The sequence below is a fragment of the Monodon monoceros genome, unplaced genomic scaffold (genome assembly GCF_005190385.1).
Source record: "Monodon monoceros isolate NGI ecotype Baffin Bay Population unplaced genomic scaffold, NGI_Narwhal_1 Super_Scaffold_21, whole genome shotgun sequence".
NCBI lineage: Eukaryota > Metazoa > Chordata > Mammalia > Artiodactyla > Monodontidae > Monodon > Monodon monoceros.
In genome coordinates this window covers 18,936,872-18,953,614 of record NW_021703778.1, presented here as the reverse complement: position 1 = coordinate 18,953,614, position 16,743 = coordinate 18,936,872, and the positions used below count along the sequence as shown (strand labels likewise).

The 16,743-nt window shown below is 37.8% G+C and overlaps 1 protein-coding gene across 2 annotated transcripts in view; it reads left to right on the top strand.

The window, feature by feature from the left end:
* MASTL (microtubule associated serine/threonine kinase like) overlaps positions 1-13,495 on the top strand; it is a 32,938-nt gene extending 19,443 nt beyond the window's left edge. Inside the window, exons 7-12 of one of the 2 annotated variants that reach the window (XM_029236291.1) lie at positions 40-212; positions 2,135-3,280; positions 4,354-4,492; positions 10,083-10,196; positions 10,296-10,397; positions 13,056-13,495. In XM_029236291.1, the coding sequence (XP_029092124.1) occupies positions 40-212; positions 2,135-3,280; positions 4,354-4,492; positions 10,083-10,196; positions 10,296-10,397; positions 13,056-13,213 (1,832 nt within the window). In that variant the 3' untranslated portion in view covers positions 13,214-13,495. Of the gene's footprint in view, positions 1-39; positions 213-2,134; positions 3,281-4,350; positions 4,493-10,082; positions 10,197-10,295; positions 10,398-13,055 lie in introns of both variants that reach the window. The other variant, XM_029236290.1, reaches the window with a different exon arrangement.
* Positions 13,496-16,743: the final 3,248 nt, after the last annotated feature.

Below are 16,743 nucleotides of genomic sequence, written 5' to 3'. Positions count from 1 at the left end.
AGATGTGACATAAACTTCAATGTTTTCTCTTCCCCACAGGTCTTGAAACCGTTGCCTCCCACCCCGGGATGCCTGTGAAGTGTCTAACTTCCCATCTCCTCCAGTCTAGGAAAAGGCTGGCGACATCCAGCACCAGCAGTCAATCCCACACCTTCATGTCCAGTGTGGAATCCGAGTGCCACAGCAGTCCCAGATGGGAAAAGGATTGCCAGGTCAGAGTGACATTCACCTTACCCAAAACCAACTATGTGTGTCAAATTAATGATAGAAACGCTATGTACCATTTCATACAAATTCTGTAAGGAAATGAAATGGTTACATGAATGGCAGTCAAGGTATTCTTCATTTTTCCTATATATTCTGTCAAATTCTCTTGAAATATTTCTCATTCAAATGTGAAATTAGTTTTGCTCAGTATATGAGATTCCAATTTTTTTATTTTTGCAGTATATTAATAGTAAATGTTTGGCTTCTAGGCATCTGGATGGACTTCTTTTTTTTAATTCCCTACCCTGACACAGACCTTAGATTGTTGCGTTTTCTTAACCTGTCTTATTTTAAACTTATACTACCTCCTTCTTTACTGTTTTCTGCCAGTTTCTCATTTAATGGAATGGTAACTCTTTTGGATCAGAAATAACTTTTAGACCACAAAGGTAATGTAGGTGTGTCTTTGAAAGTATCTATTCTAAGGAGATTGCTTACCAAATGACTAAATTTACTGCAAGTTATCTTACTTAATTTATATATTCTGTTGTGGGCTTTTTTAAGCTATTAAAGCTGAGGGGAACTAAAAATATAATAAAGTTTCCTTTATAGAATGTTGACAAAATAATGTTAGCTTAGAATAATGTTAATACACAAAGAGTAAACCTTCCATTTGATAAAATAAATTGGACTGTATTTGCTCCTTATTCTCAGTAGCATGATTTTCTTCATTATTGTTGGATATGTGTATTTTAGGAGTAAGGTCACATTATTTTTTAGTTAAGGCAGGGTTTCTCAATCTTTTTTCCTTCTCTCATTGATTGCCCTCTAGGTAATAAATGCTTCAGGAAAAGCCAGATTTCCATTCTATTATTTTACCTCTTTTCTATTCAAGAAAGCATGTTATATAATATTTCAAACTATACATAGCTTAACCTTCTTCCTCCCTCGGCTGCATCCCTAAGGAATGCAATGATTGGGTTACAGTAGAGCCTCTCAAGTTAGGTCAGAGGAGTGACAGTGGACCACAGGGGACCACTGATAAACTTGCTAATCCCCAAATGCATCATTTTCTGTGCTTCCAGAGCAGTGAGTTGTACTTTAGGAATTGTCTTTTTGTTCATGATTAACTGCTCCTTACTATTACTAAGTAAGTTAATAAAGTTCGATTTTTCACATATCAAAAATATGCACTATTAGGGTTTATTGAAGATTCACTCTAACTGAGTAATCTTGTAAAAATCCTGATTACCATATGCCAGTTTGCAAGATTATGTCCAAAATTCTGATCACACAAGGGCACCTGCAGAGTTGGAACTCAAACAGTCTTCAGGAAAAGCACTTTGTTATCAACTCATCATCAGTTTATATTGTTGACAATGGATATTAACTCCTGTTATTTTGGGTTTTTAATTATAAATTGCCGTTAGTTTAGCTTCATCTTGTCAGCTTGGTTTTATTATACTTGTATGAAGTGATACGTGTTTACATTAACAATATTTTTAGACTGTAATTTTCCATTAACTGTATTTCATGCCCTGTGACTGAAGTACAAAACAATCATCCCTTTTGCACAGCAGATATATATGTAATGTAGCCTTACCCTCAGTTTTGCTTGAATATATTCCTATTAATTTGTCCTATTTAAATAACATGTAATACACCATCAAATACATATTATAGAATAGTTGGTTTAAATTTTATACCAGTGTTTCACTCAAAATAATGTATATAAATGTATACTATAATTGTTTATATTGCTTTCTAATTCTCCATTATCATTGTTCTGTTTTTTCACAGGAATGTGGAAAGAGCTACCCATCGTAGCTTATGGGGTCAGTTATCCCACTTAAGTGGGCAGAGGTTTAAAAGGTTAAAGATTCTCAGCTTTACATAATTTTTTTAACCGTTTTTTCCTCCCTCTTAGGAAAGTGACAACGCAGTGGGCTCTACAATGATGAGTTGGAATACAGTCGAAAAGCCTTTAGGTACAAAATCTACAAATGCCATGGAGACCAAAAGTTTCAATAAAAGGGATCGTGAGTTAGCCGTTTCTCCCATTCATAACAGCAGTGCCGATCCTGCCACTGGAAACTCGTGTGGAAACCTTGCTGAAAAATGTTCTTCTGGGGAAGTTTCTTGGGAAGCAAGAGAACTGGATGTAAATAATATTCATCTGGCTGCTGACACAAGCCAGTCTGGTTACCATCAGTCACATCAATGTGCTGTGGATTCCAGTGGGGTGACTGAAGAACACCTTGGGAAAAGAAGTTGTAAAAGAAGTTTTGAGTTAGTTGACTCCAGTCCTTGTCAGGAAATTATACAGAATAAAAAAAATTGTATCGAGTATAAGACTAGTAATGAAATGAGAGATGGTTATGTCAATCAAAGGACAGGCTTAACAGCTGAAGTCCAGGACCTTAAGCTGTCGGTATTCAGAGATCAGCAAAATGACGGTGCTAATAAGGAGAACATGGGCAATTCTTTCACTGATAAGCAACAAACCCCAGAAAAATCACCTGTCCCAATGATAGCAAAAAACCTTATGTGTGAACTGGATGACGACTGTGACAAGAATAGTAAGAAAGACTACTTAAGTTCTAGTTTCCTGTGTTCCGATGATGATAGAACTCCTAAAAGTATTTGCATGGACTCTGATTCATCTTTTCCTGGAATTTCCATCATGGAAAGTCCATTAGGAAGGCAGTCCTTAGATCCAGATAAAAGCATCAAAGAATCCTCTTTGGAAGAATCAAATACTGAAGACCTACTTTCTGCATCCCCCAGCTGCCAAGAAAGCACCTTGCCGAGAGGTGATGAGAGTCCTGCCGTCCAGGACAGCAACCGAAAAATGTTAGCTCCTTCTTTGGAGGCGTTGAAAACATTAACCTCTAAAAGAAATGCTGTGGCTTTTCGGAGTTTTAACAGTCATATTAATGCATCCAATAGCTCAGAACCATCCAAAATGAGCATTACTTCTTTAGATATGATGGATATTTCATGTGCCTGTAGTGGTTCATATCCCATGGCTATAACCCCTACTCAAAAAGAAAGATCCTACATGCCATATCAGGTGTGTGATCACTTGCTAATGTTCTGTCCTTTAGATTTTAGAAAAATAAACTATTAAGGCCAGACACTTGCCTGTCAGCTAGACTATATAATATTAATCATATAGTTTTGTTTTGCTTGTTGGAAATCTATGGCTCCTTGGAGGTTTTAGTACAGAAAGGTAAAGCAGGTAGCAGTGTTTATCATTCTTAACTGCAATGCCTCCTTCATTTGTACTGTTCTGTATGCTTTCACATATTTACATATCACGTTTACATATTTACAATCACATATTTTCACTTGATCACAGCAACTCTGAGATACAAAATTAAAGTCCATCTACCTTACTGCCTTTTAAGGACATATTTAGATGATCTCTTTCCTTTACAGAAGAAAGTTGAAAAATAGATATTTCAAATCTTTTTTTTTTCTAAACCTTTATCTTTTTAAACCCAAAGTTTCATTTTTGCCTCCTTCCTTCGGAGAGACATCATAATACAGAAAGTGTAAACCTTGACTGTAGGGTTACAAGACTTGAGTTTTCTATTTAGAACTTACTGAGTGACTTAGAAGTCCTTATCTTCAGAGCCTCTGTCTGCCATTTGTCTGTAAAATATAATGACACCTGTCCTGCTGGTCCCACAGAGTCCTTGTGAGACAACAAAATACCTTAAAACCATAAATGCCAGTTAGCACGAGAGGTTATTTATGTGTAGTTCTGTTGTATGCATTGTCCTAGTAATTCACTCATTTGTCAGCCACAGCCTCCCTCTGTGACTGCTCTCAAGCTTGTATTGATCCATCCTATCAAGAATTTTTTCCTGTGGATTTTTTTCATTGTTTCTTGCATTTCCAGCTCTTACTGAAATAATTGGTGTTATCTAAGCTATTGAATTTCATTATTATAATTGGGGCTTTTTACAATAGGACTTTTCCTAATTATAATTAGTTACAAGGCCATTTTCAAAACTGATCAAGTATTTGAGTGTATCTTTTATGTCCAGCAGCCTAGCTTTTCTTTTGTTTTAGCATTTCTGTTCACTGTAAAAGGAATTAAGATATTTATTGTGTCTTAAACTATTTTGAAATTAGCAGACCCCAGATCAGGTCAAGTCAGGAACTCCATACCGAACTCCAAAGAGTGTGAGAAGAGGGGCGGCCCCCGTGGATGGTGGGCGAATTCTGGGAACTCCAGACTACCTCGCACCAGAGCTGCTGTTAGGCAGGGCCCACGGTAAGGCATGCACATCTTGCGTTTTTGAAGTATCACTATGTTTTCTTCTGAGATAAGTTGTTTTAAATTTCTTTAGTACTTAGATTGCATAAGGTAAAAGAAAATGAACTTGTGCAATACTCTTTTCTCACATATATGGCCCTTTATTATAGGAAAGAAGACATGCAGCCATTTGTTCTTGGCCTGCTGGTTTAGTCTCAATGATCCAGAGAAGTCCCGCCTTCCACCCCCTGTACTGTCTTTGTTCTAAATGTCTCCCCAGGTCTATTTTAGTTTGGGTTCAGGAATAGACAGTTGGGCCTACACTAAGATCCCGCATGCCACGAGGCCAAAAAAAAATCTGTCTCTAATCCTGACTTTCTCTAGGCAGCAGACACGTGGCCAAAGTGCCTATTCTGTATTCTACTGTCATTCAGTTGCTATGTATCAGAGCTCGACTTGTCCTCTAGCTTGCTCTTCCTCTGTTCCATCTCTCTGTTCACCATCTTCATGGTGACACAAACATTGTCCCTACCTTCAGGCATTTAAATCTGATGAATTACATCTCTGCAGTGTGTCTCCTCACTTTTTCATCTCTGCCACTATTCCATGTAAGAACCTCATCTTTCCCTTTCCTTCATTTAATAACTTTCTCTTTGATCTCCTCAACTTCATTCTCTTTTTTGCTATCACTGCCACCAGACTTTCCCTTTTAACGCATAATAGAGTTCATGCTACTCTTCTCCTTGAAACAGAGGAGGTGTTTGGCTTGGTGCCTCCTTCCTACCTGCAAAAAGAAAGCCAGATCACTGATTCGAGGCTCTGAGCTCTCATGCTAGTCTCGTCTCTCAGTTAGTCTCTTTATAGGCCTTATCTTCCCATTTTACTTAGACACATTTATTTTCACATTTTCCTTATTTTGCACAACTGTTTTGCCTTAGTAGGGTTTTTTCTTTTTTTGGCCGCGCCGTGTGACATGTGGGGTCTTGGTTCCCCGACCAGGGATTGAACCCGTGCCTTCTGCAGTCGAAGCGCAGGGTCCTAACCACTGGACCGCCAGGGAAGTCCTGTTTTGTTTTGTTTTGCCTTAGTTTAGAAAAGCCAGTCCCCAGTCCCCTCCCTGTCAAATTTCTTCTCATCTGCTCATCAGTTCAAATGTCACCTCTTCCATAAAGCATCCCTTGATCAATTATGGAGAACTAATTATTCACTGCTGTATCTAGAGTCTGAGTTCTCCTTGTGCATAGCCCTCCAGGAGAGCTCCTTGGCAGCCCTCACTCACCCTTGTCAATAATCTCTACAATGTTGAAAGCAGACACGTTTAATATTCCCCTTTATCCGCCAAAGCATCTAAGTTCCTCTGGGCACTTAACTAGTTTTGGTACTTTGTCCTTTTTGCTAAGTCACAGATTTGCCAGCTCATTTCCTATATTATAATTTACATTTTCTCCAACTTAGGATACAATATGAAAGTAAACCTCAAATGTAAAGATTTACTTGACAAGATCTTGCCACTCTTTTAGTGGGACATGTAGTTAGTTATCTTAGCTAGCTAGTGAAATATTCTAAAATTTTTATTTTCTATAAAAGTAATTTGATACATAGTGTTTAAAATAAATAATAGACAGCAATTTATAATTTTAAAAAACAATTCCCTGCTCTCTAACTTCTTCCCTGGAATCCCAGGCCCCAGAAACACTCACTTGGGCTCTTTAGTTTTCTAATTCCAAACATCCTACTGAGACCTCTGATGCCCTCCATGTCTTCCCCTCAGCCAAGGGGACTTAGGGACCCTGGCCTGAGTTTCCACAGCTTCCTGTGCATATGTTTGTTTCAGCTCTCTTAAAATTACCTGTATTGTCTCTCCCAGAGTAGGGTGTTTTCTCCTTGGGGAAAGCTGTCTTCCTCATCTTTGTATCTCTTATATCTGGCACAATACCTGGCTTCTAATTCAATGAATGATGTGAGAATGAACTCATAACTTTAAGACAATGTACCTAACTCCTGTTTTCTTACATGCAGGATCTCTGACTTTGGGTGAGTAAATTTCTCCATAAAGGAACATGGCAAAGCACATTTAACTGAACAAAGTCTAACTAGATCACATTGCATATAAAATATTTTTTCATTTCAGCTCATTTATGAACTGTCTTCTGTCTTCTGAGCAGGAAGACATCCAGAGAAATTGCTCTTCTCTGTGAAAACAAGTGTAGGCATGTAGCATTTTTTTATAACTTTTAAAGGTAGCAGAGAGTGTGGATATAGCTTTTTCTATTACAACTGAAGAAATAGGCTTGATAAAAATATTAATATTAGTGGCTACAAAAGGGCTTGAATTTTCTAAATCATTCAATTCTATTATTATTAGAAAATAGAAAGGAATTAACAGTATCAATTTACAAATTAAAGAAGCGGGTTTTAAATTAGAAAGCCAGTAGTATAAAACAACTTTATTCTATATCTCTGGCTAATGATATATATTATAATTGATTTATTTTATAATTGATAATATGATTTATCACAATACATGATCTTATTAGACTTTGACTCAATTATATGGGTATGTATGACATATCCATGGAGAAATCATGTATGTTTTGACATGACATGAGTACATTTTTGGCTGAGCTGGGAAAAGGGTCCTAATTTCTAACCTAAGTAAAATAAATTAAAATGCACATTTTTTCCTGATTTCCCCCTACTTTTCTGTTATTTGGTTATATTATCTGAGCTGTTGGAATAATTCTTTCTCAGTGCTGCTTAAAAGCCTACTAACCGAGGTGTTTTGTATGTTTTTATAGTGATTACTATAGAAATAGAAGCCTAGAGACTGTTTGTACCTTGTGTTCCTTAGGGAAGATGGGATTATGTGGCTTGCAGATGAAAAGGCACTCTAAATGCATGTGATTATTTTTTCTAATGGCATATTCCATGATGCTTTCCTACTTCTTTTTTTTTTTCCTACTTGTTTTAAAATGAAATGGTGGTAGTTGCTTAACCACAGTAATGAATTTTGTGAAATTGATTTTTTTAACATCTTTATTGCTTTACAATGGTGTGTTAGTTTCTGCTTTATAACAAAAGTGAATCAGCTATACATACACATATATCCCCATATCTCTTCCCTCTTGCGTCTCCCTCCCACCCTCCCTATCCCACCCCTCCAGGTGGTCACAAAGCACCGAGCTGATCTCCCTGTGCTATGGGGCTGCTTCCCACTAGCTATTTTATATTTGGTAGTGTATATATGTCCATGCCACTCTCTCATTTTGTCCCAGCTTACCCTTCCCCCTCCCCGTGTCCTCAAGTCCATTCCCTAGTAGGTCTGCGTCTTTATTCCCGTCCTGCCCCTACCCTAGGTTCTTCATAACCATTTTCTTTCTTTTTAGATTCCATATATATGTGTTAGCATACGGTATTTGTTTTTCTCTTTCTGACTTACTTCTCTCTGTATGATAGACTCTAGGTCCATCCACCTCAGTACAAATAACTCAATTTCGTTTCTTTTTATAGCTGAGTAATATTCCATTGTATATATGTGCCACATCTTCTTTATCCATTCATCTGTCGATGGACACTTAGGTTGCTTCCATTTCCTGGCTATTGTAAATAGTACTGCAATGAACATTGTGGTACATGACTCCTTTTTTTTTTTTTTTTTTTGCGGTATGCGAGCCTCTCACTGTTGTGGCCTCTCCTGTTGCGGAGCACAGGCTCAGCGGCCATGGCTCACGGACCCACTGCTCCGCGGCATGTGGGGTCTTCCCGGACCGGGGCACAAACCCGCATCCCCTGCATCGGCAGGCGGACTCTCAGCCACTGTGCCACCAGGGAAGCCCCCTGCATGACTCCTTTTGAATTATGGTTTTCTCAGGGTATATGCCCAGTAGTGGGATTGCTGGGTCATAAGGTAGTTCTATTTTTAGTTTTTTAAGGAACCTCCATACTGTTCTCTATAGTGGCTGTATCAATTTACATTCCCACCAACTGTGCAAGAGGGTTCCCTTTTCTCCACACCCTCTCCAGCATTTATTGTTTCTAGATTTTTTGATGATGGCCATTCTGACTGGTGTGAGGTGATACCTCATTGTAGTTTTGATTTGCATTTCTCTAATGATTAATGATGTTGAGCATTCTTTCATGTGTCTGTGGCAATCTGTATATCTTCTTTGGAGAAATGTCTGTTTAGGTCTTCTGCCCATTTTTGGATTGGGTTGTTTGGTTTTTTTGATATTGAGCTGCATGAGCTGCTTGTAAATTTTGGAGATTAATCCTTTGTCAGTTGCTTCATTTGCAAATATTTTCTCCCATTCTGAGGGTTGTCTTGTGAAATTGATTTTAAATAGTAATTTTCAGGCAAATTTAGTTCTAGACTAGAGTCTCAATTCTAAATTTATATTGAAGTTAATCATTTTTGGACTGAAATTAACCTTTGCTTAGGAAATTTTGTTCATAGATGTATCTAAACAAGCGTATAAACCAGATTATAAGGTCATGTTTAAAATAATTGTCTAAAATGTCTTTGTATACAAATGATGCTTCCAATGAAGATTTTATTTAGAAATCAGTTTTACCTGGGCGTGGGATGAATTGGGAGATTAGGATTGACATATATACACTACTGATACTATGTATAAAGTAGATAATTAATGAGAACCTACTGTATAGCACAGGGAACGCCTATGAGAAGGAAATCCAAAAAAGAGGGGATATATGTATATGTATAGCTGATTTACTTAGCTGTACAGTATAAACTAACACAATATTGTAAAGCAACTATACACCAATAAAAATTTTTTAAAAAAGAAATCAGTTTTACCCATTTATTAAGACTTATCTTCTAATTACCTCCTCAAGCAATAGTTTGAATGAGTATTTTTTGTTAAACTAATTTGTCCCTCTATGTTCTTAAAAGGAATAAAGCCACATTAAAACCTTCTGTAAGGGGACTTTCCTGACAGTCCAGTGGTTAAGACTCTGTGCTTCCACTGCAGGGGGCACGGGTTTGATCCCGGGTTGGGGAACTAAGATCCCACATGGTGTGTGTGGCAAAAACAAAACATAACAAAAAAACCCTCTGTAGGTAAGGCTTTCCCTAGTTAGCAGGTTATCCTCCAGTTTGCATTAATATTACTACCTCATCTCATTCCTTTGTGAAACGAGTGGGCTATAGAATCATCTGAATGTTATTGTTTCCTGATTTGAAATACTCTTTTAGAGAATAATTTTTAGATTAAATGCATTCCTTGGTTGTGTTTTAGGATTTAGCACAAATAAGTATCCAGAATATCAGAGGTTATTAATAACTTTTTAAACTTTTTTTTAACTAGCCATTTTAATTGCTAAACTAAACGTCTGTTGGGCTGGCCAAAAATTTCGTTTGGGTTTTTCCATATCATCTTATGGAGCCCAGTATTTTCCAAGAAAGTAATTACCACATTGCCTAAAGGAAGGTAATTTGGGTCTTTGCACGTTTGGAAGCCAGAAGAAAGCCTTAAGGAAACGAGCCTTTGGGTCTTCATTGTGCCCAAATATCCACAGTTAATGTTTTAGTTGATCAAACATTTATAGAAAATGCTTGCAAGTTCAGCTGCTTCCTCTTAAATTGCAGGTTCTGCAGTAGACTGGTGGGCACTTGGAGTTTGCTTGTTTGAGTTTCTAACAGGAATTCCCCCTTTCAACGATGAAACACCCCAGCAAGTATTCCAGAATATTCTGAAAATAGGTGATTCTTTTTCTCCTATTAAGATAGATTCATTTATCTCATTTATCTCTGTGTATTATTGTCTTGAGCAATGATTAACAAGTTTGTTTGCATTTATAGATATCCCTTGGCCTGAAGGTGAAGAAAAGTTATCTGATAATGCTCAAAGTGCTGTAGAAATACTCTTAACCATTGATGATACAAAGAGAGCTGGAATGAAAGGTAAGGTTTTGTGTTAGTTAACTCTTTTACCCTTGACTTGTTGAGCCAGACTACTGATTTAGCTCAGCAGTTGTGGTTCGTGGGCTCTAGAGCACAGGCTCAGTATAGTTGTGGTGCACGGAGTTAGTTGCACCGTGGCATGTGGGACCTTCCCGGACCAGGGATCAAACTCATGTCCCTTGCATTGGCAGGTGGATTCTTAATCACTGTGCCACCAGGGAAGTCCCTGGTATCATTATTGATTATCAAATATTTTTATGGACTTTGACTCCCTGTTGCATTCTTCACAGCCAGGTTGCCTCAAAGAAGACAAAATTGGTGCATTGTGGCCCATTCAAAGGTTCTTTCCAGTGCAGGAAACTCCAATTAATTTTAAAACCCAATTTTCAAAACTCCAGTAAGTCTCATTAGCAGCTGCCTTAAAATCCTTTTTGTCACAATGTATATATAGAGACAACTAAGCACTGTGTCTCAGAATGCATTTCCATGTGAAGTAGGGTATATTACTAAATGGACTTTAGTAATATGTCATTCACATCAGCTTCTAGGTGTTCCCTCCAATGAGGTCAACAGTTTATTTATTTAACAAATCCTATAGAGTGACTTCTAGGTGCTAGGCAGTGTTTTCGTTTCAGGCACTGGAGGTATCCTAGGGATGAACCAGACACATCCCTGTGCTTAAGTTCTAGAACTTACATTCTAGTGGAAAGGCAGGAAGTAAACAAACAGTCATAACATAACACCGTCTATTGGTAAGTACATGAAGAGAGAAAGCAAAGTGAGAGGGTACAAAGTGAAGGCAGGAGATTTATATTTTAGATGGGGTGGTCAGGAAGACCTGAAGAGGAGAATCTGAGCAAAAACTTATGTAAAGTGAGAATGCAGACATTTGAAAACCAAGCTCTAAAAATTGCTTTAGGGGACTTGCCTGGTGGTCCAGTGGTTAAGACTCCAAGCTTCCACTGCAGGGGACACAGGCTCGATCCCTGGTCAGGGAACTAAGGAACTAATATGACAAAAACATCATACAGTTTTATTTTTATTTTATTTTTATCTTGCCTGCAAGGTACGGCCAAAAAATAATAATAATAAAACAAAAAATTAAAATAATAAAAATAAAGATTGCTTTAGAACAGCCTTCTCCACTGCTGATGATTTTGCTCCGCAAAGGACATTTGGCATTGTCTGGAGACATTTTTTGGTTGTCACAACAGTTGGGGGCATCTAGTAGGTAGAGGCCAGGGATTCTGCTCAGCATCCTGCAGTGCACAGGACAGTCCCTACTACAAAGAATCATCTGGTCCCAAAGGTCAACTGTAACAAAGTTGGGAAACCGTTGTTTAGAAAATGGCTATAATGCTCTGTAAGTTGCTCAGTACATTCTTACCAGTGACCTCAAATTTTTGTTCATTAGTTAAATGAACAGTTTACCTAGTGAAGCAGATAGGGGTATTCTTCAGTTAAGAAACAGTTGTTTCAACAGCTGTTTATTTAGTTAATCTTAACCTAGATTAGAATTCTTTTGCGGATTCAGTTTAAATAAATAGTTATGATGAGAGGATCACGAAGCATCACATCACATCCAGATATCCCAGTTCGAGTTAATACTACAAATAACTCTAAAGTAACACATGCTTGAACCGTTGAGACAAATAAATTCTCTAAATGTGAATTATTTTTGCTCTTTTATCCCTTTTCCTACCAGTCTTTTAGTTTATGGAAAATCCATCATATATACATATTGATTTTCCAGCCCATTACCCCCAATACAGACAAACAATTCTTTCCTGTCTGTGTAGTCGTCTTCTGATATTTTCCTTAAATTTGATTGCTTTTTTGGTTTGCATACTGCCTTAATTGACACTTCATTTTTTTGCTGTCTTTATTGTTGCCTAATGAAGTGAATAGTTGAGGAGAGGGGTGGCTATGTCTCCCAACTAAATACCTGTGTGATCAAAAGAGATTTCATTTTACTAGATAGAAGGAAAATGTAGTTAAAGAGGAAGGCAAACTTGAGATTTTGTAAGTGGAAGCAGTAGACTTGGATGTGGCCATACTGCTGGGCGGCTGGTGTGTTGTAGAGGTGCAAGTCAGTGAAATCAAAGAAATCAAAGAACCAGGAAGAGAAAGCATGTGTCAGAAATATCACCAGTGTGTATGTTGAAATTACCAGGAAGGATAAGGATGGAGCACAGGGAAGAGAGCAAGGGACTGGAGGATGAGGTTCCTGCTGAAGTAATCTAGGGTGACGATGCTGAGCATTACAGAGATCAAAGCAGGTGGCAAGGAATTGGAATGAGAAGTGGGGCATTAATCATGGAAGATTAGGATTAGTGGTGTGGAAGCCGTGTCGGGGAACAGGAAGTAGGCCAGGCTGTCTTCTCTCATCGAGTCAGGGATTCTGAGAGAAGATGCAGGCAGTGAGAAAGATAAGCTTCTGTTAAGGCACCTGTCATATGCCAAGTGACATACAGAATGACACTGTGTGCTGTTGGGAAGTATGTGGTTGAAGAAAGAGACAGATGTTTTTAAAATGTCTGTGAAACAGACATAGTAAACCAGGGCAAGCTACATGTGAGACAGTCTCTCTTTAATTCCTGTAAAATAGGACTTTGGTAATGGTGTCATAATATTGCTTTGTTTGATATTTTTCCTAAGAGTTGAAACATCATCCTCTCTTCAGTGATGTGGACTGGGAAAATCTACAGCATCAAACGATGCCTTTCATACCCCAGCCAGACAGTGAAACTGATACATCTTATTTTGAAGCCAGGAATAATGCCCAGCACCTGACAGTATCTGGATTTAGCCTATAGCACATAAATTTTCCCTTTAATCTAACCTTGCCTTATAGAATAAGCTAGCATAATTACATACGCCTTAATACTAGATTGATCTAAGGGGGGAAAAATCATTATTTTACCCGGGTCAATGAGCTTTTCATGTACGTTACAGCTTCCACAGCATTAAAAGGCTATCAAGAACATAATCAGTAATTTATCTTAATCTCAGAGTTGTACATAGATCTTCAAAGCTTTTTTCAACGTATTTATTTTGTTAGTGCACTTTATGAAAATTAATGCTTTAGTAAAACTAGAAACATGACCACTTTAGAGAAAGAGTGAGCCTCAAGCTTGATTTTCTTTCTCATCTGTTCATTTCAGTCCACCATTCAGTTTGGTGTTAATATGACAAAAACATCATACAGTTTTATTTTAGTGTAATTTATCTGTACCTGATTGCCTGCAAAAACCAATCATTTAAGGCTGTAACTGTGACCTCAAAAATGCAGTTGGAAAATTCCTTCATTCAGTAATATAACTCCTTTCGGGAATGAGGAATAAACAAAAGGACGAGGGTTTTGGCTTATTTTGCTCTGAATACAGTTTTGCTGCCTTGACTGCTTCTGGTGCTTTTTCTACAATACATATGTATTTAAAATAGTACTGGAGAGCTTAGGTGAGATATATTGTAGCAATTTTAACAGCTTGTTCAATTTTAACAAAAAATGTAATGGTTTACATTTTTAAATAATTTGCTTAAAACATATGCAGCATTACCAGAATAGCCGGATTCTTTTAAAAAAATAACTAACTTACTTTCACTTAATAAATATAATTGTAACATACTTCGATATATTCTCTGTCAACATCATTCTTTTAAATATAGATACACTACGATTCAGCTTCACAGGTCATATCTTAAATTCATTCAGGTTTTTTGCAGACTTACCCCCCAAAAGAGAAAAGTTCAAATTTAAATGTACCATGTGTAAATTTTCTGTTAATCTATTAAATACTATTGTTCCTTTTGCAAAATGGCTTGAGTGTTTTTACTTTCCATCACCATCCCAGTACGAGCCGTGTTACTAATGTAGTTGACAAAGATAATATAAGTTTAAAACTCTTATACTGAAAGAGACACTGTAATAATCATTGCAATGTAACTGAATCCATGATTTAATGGTTTTACTGAGCTTGTTTTAGTAATGACTACTCAGATTTAATCCACCTAATAGTTACCTCTTCTAACAATAATATGTTCAAAATACAGTTGTTAACAATTAAAACTTTGTTTAATGTAAATTACATCTTTCCCTTAAATTAGGTAAAAGCTAGGATTATTTGTCATCCTCTTATGGAATTTTCAAGTAGTAGAAAGAACACTGGCTTTGGAATCAAGCACAAATGATTTAAACCATTGCTCTGCCAGAGTAAAAAACCTTGGGTGGATTAAACTCTGATTGTTTACCTGTATTGTGAAGATTAATTATGAGGAACTTCCAGGACACCAGTCTTATCAGGGATTTGAAACATTACTGAATAATCAAGGGAGATGTACATCTAACCTATTCCCAATGCAGGAGACAGTGCCCTTAAGTGGAAAAGTTAAGAACAGTTTGCTGTTGCAGCCCTAGCAGGCGCAGCGATGGCCACCTGGAATTCTGCATGCTGTAATGGTGTTTGCTGGGAACAAGTGATTTATTATCTAAACGTAAACCTTTTTGTGGGTTCAGATACTCATTAAGGAAAAACCTGAGACAGAACAAGAATGGAAAAATGGAAGTGTTTTGGCAGTTGTATGGATGTGTGTGCATACACGTCTGAAGAACACAGATTGCTCTGCCAGCAGAAATCTGCATTCATTACTATATATAATTTTTATTAATTGAAAATAATTTTCCCCCCACTTCCACTAACTGTTAAACAAATATAGAAAACGTATTTACTTTAGTGTACCTTTGTCAGAATTAAATTAATTTACTTTAGTGTACCTTTGTCAGAATTAAATTAATTAAATTAAATTAAATTAAATTAAATTATACAAAGTATGTAGCAAACATAAAAGGTGTTTAATAAATGATCATTATTTGAGCCCTAAGTACCCTACTACTTCTCAGAATATTTGTCTTAATTTGGGGTTTGGGAAATGGTTGCTGTATAAAACTCTGCTGTTATTCTCCAAAACATCTTGAAGATCACTTTCAGGTCTGATCACTCTGTTTGCCAGGAAGAAACATCTTGTTTTTAGCCAGTGAAGAACATGCTCAGAGTCCAAAAGATTGTGCAAATATTTACCATTTCCACCAGGCCTCCTTTCAGTTAATATCAAGCTAGCTGTGGATGGGTCATGCTTATAACTATGGAAAGTGGACTGGTCATGGCAACATTTGAAGGAGGGAGACTGAATAGAAGGCTACTGAACCAGCCCACCTGGATTCAAGACATTTTAAAGGTGCAATCAATACAACTTACTGATGGATGGGATGAGGAGGGTGAAAGAATGGGAGTTTTGAGCTGGTTTGTTACATAGCATCATTGCAGCAAATACCCTTCCTATACATCCCAACTTACAACAAAGTGACATTTCAGACACCAGAACAAAGAGAATATCCTATAAGGATCCAAAGAGAAAGAAAAGAGGATGGTAAGATAACAGAAAATATATATATTGGTCTCTGCCTCCTGTTCCCGCACAGAGCTCCTAAAATACTTCTATCAATAATTTCCGAAGGGATAAGAGCACCAGGAGCATTTTTTTTGTTCTCATATTTGGTCTTTGAGTCTGGTTCCTGACCCAGGGCTTCTGGCTCCCTTGGGATTTCCTGGGTGATAGCAATGTCCTTTGTTCTAATCAGGTGACTCTGGGTGGGCTCCTGTAGGGGGGCCTGTCAACAGAAAGACCCAGCCATGATTAGAAGCTTGGAATTTTCTGGGACTTCCCTGGTGGTCCAGTGGTTTAAGACTTCACGCTTCCACTGCAGGGGCACGGGTTCAATCCTTGGTCAAGGAACTAAGATCCTGAATGCCATAGGGCCAAAAAACAAACAAACAAGCTTGGAATTTTCAGCCCCACCCTCCATTCTCCAGAGAAGGGAGAGGGGCTGGAAAGGGAGTTAATATTTGATTGTGCCTATGTGACTAATCCTCCATCAAAATCCCCAAAGTACAGGGTTTGGAGAGCTTCTAGTCAGTGAACACGTGAAGGTGCTGGGAGAATGGTGCCCCCTAGAGAGGGCACAGAAGCTCCACACTCCTTCTTGCATACCTTGCCCTATGCATCTCTTCCATCTACATGTCCACCTGTATCCTTTACCATATCCTTTAGTAACAAACTGATAAACAGTAAACTGTTTACACATGAGCTGTGACTGCAAAGGAAGGAAAAAGAATGAAATCTTCAATTTTCAGTAGAGGGGGGACTTCCCTGGTGGTGGTGGCACAGTGGTTAAGAATCCGCATTCCCAATGCAGGGGGCTCGGGTTTGATCCCTGGTTTGGGAACTGGATCCCACATGCAGGCCGCAACTAAGAGGTTGCATGCCACAACTAAGGACCCAGTGAGCC